Here is a 9,998-nt window from a genome sequence, read left to right as displayed (position 1 = left end):
ACCTGCTGGAAATAGCGTAAGGGCATCACTAGTGTTGGGAATAAGGGGGTCGTAAGACCGACGTGGCTTACTTGAGGTCGCCCTTAAACATTACAGCATGGGTCGTAGCACAGAAAAACATGGGAGCGGGCCTTATGCTTGAGGTTGGACCTCAAGGAATAAACAAAACATAAAACTTGCGTACGGGATAGTAAACGAGCTGCAGCCCCTCTGCTTCCAAACTGACAGCAATAAAGAGTATATTTTTTCACTGTAAGTGGGGTCCACCTTAAGGCCGGCCAAGGTCTTAAACGTTGTAGAGGTTGGTCTTTAGAATACGCGGGACCCACCTTAAGGTCGCCTCCGTCACAAACACTACGGATGCCCTTAGAAAACTCAAAATTATAGGGAAAGAAGCTTTACACCTAAGATACACTGCCATGTCACTTGTTTCCCTAGGAGACCAGTTTCCTAGGGAAACTAAGGTTCCCTATGGTTTTCGCCAGAAAAATGTAGGCCGCAACTGGTTCCCGTCAAAGTGGACCCTAGAAATCTTTCCCCATGAAAATTCCTAGAGATAATGTCTCTATGGTTTCTAAGGCTTTCCCTAGGATGCCAAGTTACGTAGTAGGGAAAGGTGTGGTTTCCTGTAGTGATTAGACGACTCCAATGAACTTGCCCGCTTATTGGTTTCTTTAGACAAGAAAAGCATTTGACCAACAATCCACTACGAGTCAATAAATTACTCTCATAGTTTTTCAGGATTTATTTGTTATATCCCATGGCATGACAAATATTAATCAATCAAGGAGTACTGCGCCCGATCATCAAGTACAACAGCAACATGTCTCTAGAGCCTGCCTGCCTGCTTGTAGTTCTTGTGTAGTACAACCCTCTCCAAAGTCAGCAGCAACCACTTGTACTGCATCTGCATACCTCCATATAGCTAGTTTTTTTATACATACCTGATCATATCTATCTGTTAGTTTACAAATATATATAAATGCTGTCACCTACATGCACTAGTTTAATTTGTTAGAAGTTAATTTTAGCATCATGCATTCAGCAGACTTGAGCAATCCTCTAATTAATTAACAGATGATAAATTCTTTAGATCGATATGATTATTAATCCCCCAATCGATTGATTATATGTATATATACACTCACCCGCACTTGAATCAATCAATCTATTCTGCTAATAATAAGCAAAGTAAGCCTCTGAATTCATTCCATTCATTCTGATGAGGAGGGCATCGGTGCTCCTTTGCACCCTGCTCCTCCTCCTCCTCGGCTCCCTGCTGCTGCAGGCGAGCGCCCATGGCGGGATCGACGACGGGGACGGCGAGGTCGACACGCCGCCGCGGCCGGATTCCTCTTCCTCCAGAAAGGGCCTCATCGCCGTCAAGGTGTGGTGCCTGGTCATCCTGTTCGTCTTCACCTTCCTCGGCGGGGTGTCGCCCTACTTCTACCGCTGGAGCGAGGCCTTCCTCGTGCTGGGCACCCAGTTCGCCGCCGGCGTCTTCCTGGGCACGGCGCTGATGCACTTCCTCGCCGACTCGGCCAGCACCTTCCACGGGCTCACCAAGAACCGCTACCCCTTCTCCTACATGCTCGCCTGCGCCGGCTTCCTGCTCACCATGCTCGCCGACTGCGTCATCGCCGGCGTCACCAGGAGAAGCCGCGACCGCGACGAGAGGGTGGTCAACGACGTCGGCGAGGCCGAGCAGCAGCAGGAGGAGGAGGATGGACGTGATGTCCATGCCCATCAGGGCCAAGAACAGCACCACCGCGACCGGAAGGATCATCAGTACCCGATGCTGGTCGTCCGGACGTCGTCCTTGGAGGACGCCATCCTGCTCGTCTTGGCGCTCTGCTTCCACTCCATCTTCGAAGGGATCGCCATCGGCGTGTCGGCAACGAAGGGCGATGCGTGGCGCAACCTGTGGACGATCGGGCTGCACAAGGTGTTCGCGGCGGTGGCCATGGGCATCGCGCTGCTGCGCATCGTCCCGAAGCGGCCCTTGGTGGCGACGGTGGCCTACTCGGTGGCGTTCGCCGCGTCGAGCCCCGTGGGCGTGGGCATCGGCATCGGCATCGACGCCACGGCGGAGGGGCGCGCGGCGGACTGGAGCTACGCCATCGCCATGGGCTTCGCGACGGGGGTGTTCGTGTACGTGGCCATCAACCACCTCATCGCCAAGGGGTACCGCCCCCAGGAGCCCACCCGGGCGGACCGACCCTTGCTGCGGTTCCTCGCCGTGCTCCTCGGCGTCGCCATCATGGCCGTCGTCATGATCTGGGACTAGCATACTGATGGATCGATAATCGATGCATCAGTTTATTTGGTCGATCTCATGCGCGCATCTTTATTTGCTACATACCTCTCCACACACACACACATCATGCATCATGCATGTCTGTATCTATTTTTATTTCTTGTTACCTTTGTGAGTGTGAATGAATAAGAGCATCATCAGTTTATTTCATTTCATCTGAGATGCTGTACGGATCACTGTGTTGTGTATGCACATGTTACCCTTGGTTTCGTCGCTCCTCCTAGGGGCGGCTCGGGCGGAACTCGCCCCCCAGCGCTGCCGGTCCCCAGCCCTGGCCCCGTCTCGCAGCCGCCCGAGTGGCCGGAGGAGTGTGGCTGGGCTGGCGCAGCCCGGTGGTGCACTGGTGCCTGTGGCTGCCTCGGTCCGGCTTCGCGTCAGCGGCTGGCGCGGCATGGTGGCCGCTTCGACTTGCTGGTGGGGGCTAGGCCTCGAAGGTGGACCGCCAGCAGGCGCAGCCGTGCAGAGGTGACTTCGGAGAGCGCATGGAGAAATCTGGCTCGGCTTCACGTCGATGGCAATGGCGACGCTTTTTGTGCTAGTTCCCTCGTTGGAGGCATTGCTAATGCGCTTTCTTCTACCATGTGGTGCCATCGGGTAAATACGGGAAACCGTTCGAGGGGATCTTTGTACGGCATTACGCTGGTGTTGACATTGGTGACACCTCATGGAGCCACTCCCTTCTTGAAGGCGATGTCTGACATCCCCTGATACCTATGCGCAAGCCGTAAATTGACGAGAAGCCGTAAATTGATGAGCAGTGACAATCCAAGCATTAAGTTTCTAAGCACATGTGATTAAGTTTCTAAGCACATGTGATGTGTTGGATTGATGCCGCATGAAGACTCTACAAGGATGAAGCAGAACGAAGGAGAGGGTTGAAGCTTAGTCTTCTAGCTTTTCTTTGTTTTATGGCTTTACTTCTTGTTTGGGTGAAATCTCTTGTTTGAGATTTAGAGTCTAAGAACTCTTGTAACTTGTGGCTCTAGACATTCACTTGTGAATGTTCAAGGCTTGGTTTTTCCTATATCTAAAAAAAAGCTAGTTTTTTTTTCTTTCATGTCCAGTTTCTTAAATGCATACATGCATTTATTTTATTTTATACTTGCGATGATAACATGCACAAGTGTGAGAGTATACTTAACATAAATAATGAACATATATGTGTTTCCGATTTGATCCCTTGCACGCATCTCATATTTCTCGATCGCCTTCTCTTACGTTCTACAAACTCACCGGATGACCACGTCCCACGTCTCCGACATCTTTATCTTCGGTTGGGATAGCCAGATGTTGACGCCACCACCTCTGTTCTATTTGTTTGGCACTGTCATCTAGGTATTCTAGAAGTAGCTAGCACTGATGTTATTCCTTCTATCTAACGACAAAAGTGAGCTACAATAATCTTAATATCATGCTTATCTTTATAATAACGTTCCTCATCATAGGTATCTAGAATTTTTTATTTTTGATTTATTTTTTACTAATCGTATTCGGTATGGACCCTTTGTTCATATAACCTAGTTTTTTGCTATTTTAAAATCTCGAAACTAGCTCTTTAGTAATAATATTTATCTTTATAATATCTAGTCAGAACCGTAAGCTACAATCCTAGTATCATGTGTTTTATCTTTATAATAACATTCCTTATCTTGGACATCTAGCTTTTTTTTTTGAATTTATTTTTTTACTAATCGTAATCGTATTCGGTATGGACTCTTTGGTAATATCCTAGTTTTTTATATGTTCAAATTCCAAATTTAACTCTTTAGTAAAAGTATTTGATATGGACTGTTGAGTTAGTTTAGTTCTAATTTTTCCTATTTTTTAATTTTAAATTTAAAAGTTAGTAATAGTATTTATTGTGAACTCTTGACTTACTTTAGACTGGTGATCTTCATAAAATCCAACGGCCTAAATCCTTCTCCTTTTTAGATTAACGTGAGAATTTATAGACCCTCTCGGTAAACATGATGGCTTAGTAATAGTATTTATCTTTATAATATCTAATGACAATAGTAAGCTACAATCTCAATATCATGTGTTTTACCTTTATAATATCATTCCTTGTCTTAGGCATCTAGAATTTTTTAATTTTTTAATGCCGAATTTATTTTTTTACTAATTATATTAACACTTACATTCCGTCCCTTGATTTTTTTTGAGAAACACAGTACAGATGCAGACACTCACAAACACGCACGCACACTCATCCCTATGAATACACGCACGCAACCCTACCCCTATGAGCATCTCCGAGAGACTGAGCCGGCAAATTCTCAAGATTGACGAGGTCACCACAGGCGCTCCGCTGTCGACGGGAACGTCGCCTACAACTGAAAGCACAGATGCTATTAAATTCTAGAAAATTCGCACTCATGGAGAGTCGAACCCAAGACCTCATGTACTACTGAGACTCTTAGAACCACTAGGGTACAGGCCCTTTCGCACATTCCATCCCTTGATATTAGCAGCATGCTACTCGTCGCACAGCCTGTAACAGCCCATCATTGGCCCAATGCAGCAGGCAGGCAGAGCGGGGCAGCAGTTCACGGGCCTGGCCCAGGTGACAGGTACTAGGTTTCCTTTTCTGTTTTTCTTCCCGCTGCTAAATTTGTTATGTTATTAAAGATTATGTGGCACAGTATATCTAAATATTGTTGTGGTATAAAACATTTAAAAATACTAGGGTCAATATTTTCTCGAACCAATTCAACATTTCAAATAAATTAGTTCAACATCTTATGTGGAAATATTGAAATCTTATATTTAAAACGTTGAATTCGTGTACTTAAAATGTTACATTTTAAAAACTGATAATATATTTACTGCCCCCAGGAGCCCATCCGGGCGGACCGACCCTTGCTGAGGTTCCTCGATCGTCTTGCTCCTCGGTGTCGCCGTCATGGCCGTCGTCATGATCTGGGACAAGCATATATTGATGGATCGATTCATCAGTTTATTTGGTCGATCTCATGCGCGCATCTTTATTTGCTGCATACCTCTCTCTCTCTCTCTCTCTCTCTCTCTCTCTCTCTCTCTCTCTCTCTCTCTCTCTCTCTCTCTCTCTCTCTCTCTCTCTCTCTCTCTCTCTCTCCCCACACACACACACTTTGCATACATGCATGTCTGTGTCTATCTACATTTTATTTCTTGTTACATTTGTGAGTGTGAATGAATAAGAGCAAGAGCATCATCAGTTTATTTCATTTCATTTGAGATGCTGTATGGATCACTGTGTTGTGTATGCACATGTTACCCTTGGTTTCGTTTCAATGGTTTTCATCTTCTTGTTTTGCAACCAACTTGGTCTGGTCCATACCCTTTTTTTTTAAAAAAACCCTAGTTCATATTGGTTAGTTGGGTCTATATAGTGCAGTACATATGTTGTGCCCAATATATATTTTTTTCGTTTGATAGGTGTTTGACCCAACATTCTAGTTTGAAGAGAAGCGTAAAGCATAGCGAATGGAATACAAAAAATCTAAAAGATTCCCACCGCGCGACCGCGCTGGCCCGCCTTTGGCCTTTCTTTGCGTCGTGGCCCAGCAACCTTGCTGCCTTGTGTCTACAGACCAACATCACATGTCTATAGGAAATAGACCTTTTTTCTTTATAAAGCTATCCAAAAAAATATTTTATCTACTTCATATTTTCTCTGTTTTCACAACCGATAGCACCAATGTGTTCTACGCAACGAGACGAACAAAATTAGATCTCACTTGCATATGTTTTAATGATGTTTTACACTAGTATCAACTTATGTAATGACTTGCTCTCTTTTTTGTAGCAACTTATCTGTATATCATATTATTATAGAAACAATTAAGTATATGACCTATTATATTTTCATGACAAATTATGTTTTTGTGCCACTTTAATTTTTAATAACTTATATATATAGGACACCGCTATTCCATACCCTAAGTACGGAATAGTTATTTTGTACCCGAGCAATCCCGGCGCACCGACGACTGGCGCGCGCCCCCTTTCCCTCTCGCGTCACCGGTTTTTCTCAGGCGCGCAGGGATGGCCCTTCCTTTCAGTTCCGGTCCCCTATGTTTTTCCGGTTTTGTTTTTTTCTCTCGTCGCGAGGTATGCAGCACCGTGGAGGAGCTGTTTTATTTTTTGTTCGCTGTTTTTTTTTCTCGTGGAGGAGGTAGCACCGTTGCAGCTGTGTAGATGCTGTTTTGGCGGAGGACGTGAAAAGCATTTTCAAGCTGGTTAACTTCTCAATGGCTGAGATGAGTATTAGCCGTAAACAGATGCCGTCATATTATAAGCGGAAAAAAAATAATTCTCTTGAGCAGCACAAGCATGATTTCTTTGGAACACATCATCACACCACAAGGCTTAGAAAGAATAACATCACAGGTATGCAAATGGATGTCTCAGAGAGACATGAACCATCACTCTAACAAGAGTTTTATACATCGATCACTGCTTGCGGCTGGCCGGCCATGCCACAGGTGGTCTGTCGCTCTCCAGCAAGCAGCTCCTCTTGTGCACGCGATCTCCAGCAAGCAAGCAACTCCAGGCTTCATAACGGGTGATCTCCAGCAAGCGAGCAACACCGCCAGCACGTGCAATCTCCGGCAAGCAGTCCTAGTATCCAACTTGCTGCACAAAATACAGGCATGATTGATGAGCTGACAGTTACCCGTTGCTACTGCTACTGCTATCCTAGTGCACACAATTCAGAAAGAGATGCCTAGCTATCTGCAACTATTTGGCAGGCCTGCGATCCCTCTCCAGCCAGCAACCTTTGCAGATCCCATGTCGTTTCACTTGGCAACCTCCCTGATGGCCTTACAACATTCTTCTCCTTGCTCTACACATCTGTAGGTAATACTGAAATCAGTAATTTGATGATGAGAAAAACCTAAGGGATTTGAGACGTAGCAAGATTTCAGTACGAGGACATTTTTTAACTGATGCTGGAGATATGGTACAGAGGTTGGAATGGGCAAGGAGTAATAAAAATAAAAAGAAGCACTTTTGTTCATACTAGGAATATCTGATCTGAATCATGGGTAGCGTGCTTGAGATCTTTTAGTAAACTGTCAACTAAAAATGATTGTCAAGAAGGAAAAAAATCAGCACAGTATAATCAGTACAAACTACATGAACATGAGACGGAGCATGCAGAAGGCTTGGTTACATCGAGATCACAATTCAATGCTCATAGTAGGTAGTGTCAAAAGCATTAGGCACACGAGATTTACCCAAAACTGGGTGCAGTCTCGATTCAAGTATCAATGCATCCAAATAGATGTGCAGATACATTGAGCTCCAAGACCAAATGAGATCTGGCTCAATGTGCTTTCAGGGGAAAAGAATTAATCCAGCTTTCTACTAGATTACTACTCATCAAAATTGCTGTGAAAAGCTGAATTCGTGATTGTTTGACTGACCTGCTAGCTCAAATCCTCCATCCAGCATGTGTACTCGATCTCAATTGCAGACGAATCTATATGTGCATATGGAACAAAATGCGTTGATGCATCTATTTACCAGCGATTCAGCTTCCTCCACGCCGGACTGGATCTCGAACAGCTTTTGCTTCCTTCTCTACGGAGATTCAACCTAATCAGCGAAACAATCAACAAAAGCTGGGGCTCCCCAACGGAATCAAGATGGGGAATCAGATTAAACACGGGAAGCTTGCTTACCTCCATCGAGGGCAGAGGCAGCGGTGCACTTGCGGGAGAGGGAGGCCCATAGTCACAGAATTCGGGGTCGATGCCTCGTCCCACGACCCGGGAACGCCGTTCCGATTCGAGGGTCGGGGTCAAAGAGGGTCAGTGTCCCATTCAAGGTTGGATCGCGTCCCGGTTTGAGAGGGGTCGTAGCCCCATTGTTAGCAGATTTAATTGGGATAAGAAGGTTATTGATAGCGGATTGATGTGGTTTTTGTTAGATAATAAGCTGAGTACGTGTAGTATGATCTAGATGTACTATTTTGTATGTTTCTTATATGTTTGTGCAGATTAGTTTCTTCATTAGTAGCGCGCACGCGCACACACACACACACACACATATATATATATATAGTTTTTGTCTTTTTAAAGACGCATCGACCCGAAGATATCGACCCGGATGAATCAGAGTCGCGTTCCACATAATAATTTATCGTTCCATAGAGGTATACCCCCTTCGTACCACAATTTTATAAAGAGACGACCCTCGACCCTCGACCCCGTTCCTCGACCCGGTCGACCCAGGAACTTGTGACTATGGGGAGGCCGCAGCCACGCAGTATTGCCTCTCGCAGCCCTCGAACACCTTGCTCATGGCTGCTGCTCGCGGCTCGCCTCGATCTCGGAACGGGCTAGCGGAACGGGGTCGGGATGAGGGAGCACCGTCGGAGGAGGGGAGTGGCGTCGACCCCGTCCCCACGCCGCCGTTGGGCGTGGAGCTGCGACCGGCAGGGTGGTGAGGACGGGAGCTGGGCGGTTGGGCGTGGATCCGGCTCCTGCTGCTCCTTCCTCCCATGAATCTGATGCCTCCCAACGCGCCGCCGCCATCAGGTGCACCGGCGGTGGGGCCACCGCTGCCGGCGGGGGAGGAGGGGGCGGGGAGGCTGCGGGCGCCTTGTCGTCTCGCGCATCCGCGGCGGCAGGGGGGAGCTGGGCGGTTTTTTTTTGATGAGGGGAGCTGGGAGGTTGGGCGTGGGGACAGGGGTGGAGGCGGTGGGGGATGTCGCGAACCGAACGGATGAACCGGCGATCGGAGGGTGCGCCGACTGACTGGGGTATGGAATTGCTTATTCCACACCCAGGTTACTCAATAGAATTACTATATATATCTTATATATATGTGTGGCAACTTTTATTTTACGACAATTCTTATAAGTTTGATACTTGCTCTCCTTTTTTTACTATTTATGTGTATGATATTTTCTATTTGTCACAACTTATGTATATGATAGATTTTATTTGTGTCAACTTATGTTTATAACATATTATGCTTTTTTGTGGAAAATTTATTTTTATGACAATTTATATTTTTTATGATAATTTGTATTTTATATGTGTAGCAACTTATGTGTATGAACATTTTATTTTTGTGGCAACTTATGTGTGTATCATATAGCAACTTGTTACCAGTACAAAATATTCTCAAAATATATATGGAAGTGGGATCTAATTTTGACTGTCTCATCACGTAGAACACAACGGTGCAATCGGTATTTAAAACTGAGCTCGTACGAATGAGATAAAATATTTTTTACAATGCTATTTTAAGTAAAGCTAGATATAGATTTGAATGACACTGCTGCACATGGAAAGTAAAAGCGGAAGATGGGTCGCGCGCTGCGCCTGCCATGCGACGGGTCGCGCGTGTCGGTACCCAGGACTGGGGTACCCCTCTTGCTATGTCTAGGCAAGGGTCTCATAGTTATCTTTAGCTACGACCTGACGGCCGAGCAGCCGGACCCCTGTGGTCCGGAGCCCTACACTCCCGGCAAATGGCCTCGGACCCGCTTTCCGCTCGGGAAGGACCGGTGACGCCACGTGTCCAGGAAGGAGGTAGCCCTCCGCCGAAACCGCTGGGGTCCCGGACCCCAGCCGGGTCCCGGACCCCCATATAATCTGGACCCCTCAGTGGGTGGAACCGACACCCTGCCTGGGTCCGGAGCCACCACGTGTCCACAGGTACGGGCGCGCGCGCGGTACCGCTT

General features: G+C 46.5%; 1 protein-coding gene and 1 long non-coding RNA gene across 5 annotated transcripts; one reads left to right on the top strand and one right to left on the bottom strand.

Moving 5' to 3' along the window:
• The first annotated feature begins 974 nt into the window (after positions 1-974).
• LOC120644589 (zinc transporter 1-like) lies at positions 975-2,472 on the top strand. Its single transcript, XM_039921237.1, has one exon. It carries the CDS (start codon positions 1,223-1,225, stop codon positions 2,285-2,287), a length of 1,065 nt encoding a protein of 354 aa, XP_039777171.1. The 5' UTR covers positions 975-1,222; the 3' UTR covers positions 2,288-2,472.
• Positions 2,473-6,565: 4,093 nt separating this feature from the next.
• On the bottom strand, positions 6,566-8,033 carry LOC120644588. 4 transcript variants are annotated; one of them, XR_005663834.1, is made up of 3 exons: positions 7,987-8,033; positions 7,729-7,900; positions 6,566-7,153 (listed from the first exon to the last, which is right to left on the bottom strand). It is a non-coding gene; the product is annotated as an uncharacterized LOC120644588 (long non-coding RNA). The 4 variants fall into 4 exon arrangements; XR_005663833.1 differs by having other exon boundaries at positions 7,729-7,885; positions 7,987-8,031; XR_005663835.1 differs by having other exon boundaries at positions 6,591-7,153; positions 7,829-7,900.
• Positions 8,034-9,998: the final 1,965 nt, after the last annotated feature.

This window comes from Panicum virgatum, chromosome 8K, assembly GCF_016808335.1.
Source record: "Panicum virgatum strain AP13 chromosome 8K, P.virgatum_v5, whole genome shotgun sequence".
Classification (NCBI taxonomy): domain Eukaryota; kingdom Viridiplantae; phylum Streptophyta; class Magnoliopsida; order Poales; family Poaceae; genus Panicum; species Panicum virgatum.
Note: the sequence above shows the minus strand (reverse complement) of the source record. Positions and strands in the feature narration are given on the sequence as shown.

Bases quoted from the DNA above. Each gene is read 5' to 3' on its own strand.
- LOC120644589 (XM_039921237.1), top strand. From the start codon at position 1,223: ATGAGGAGGGCATCGGTGCTCCTTTGCACCCTGCTCCTCCTCCTCCTC.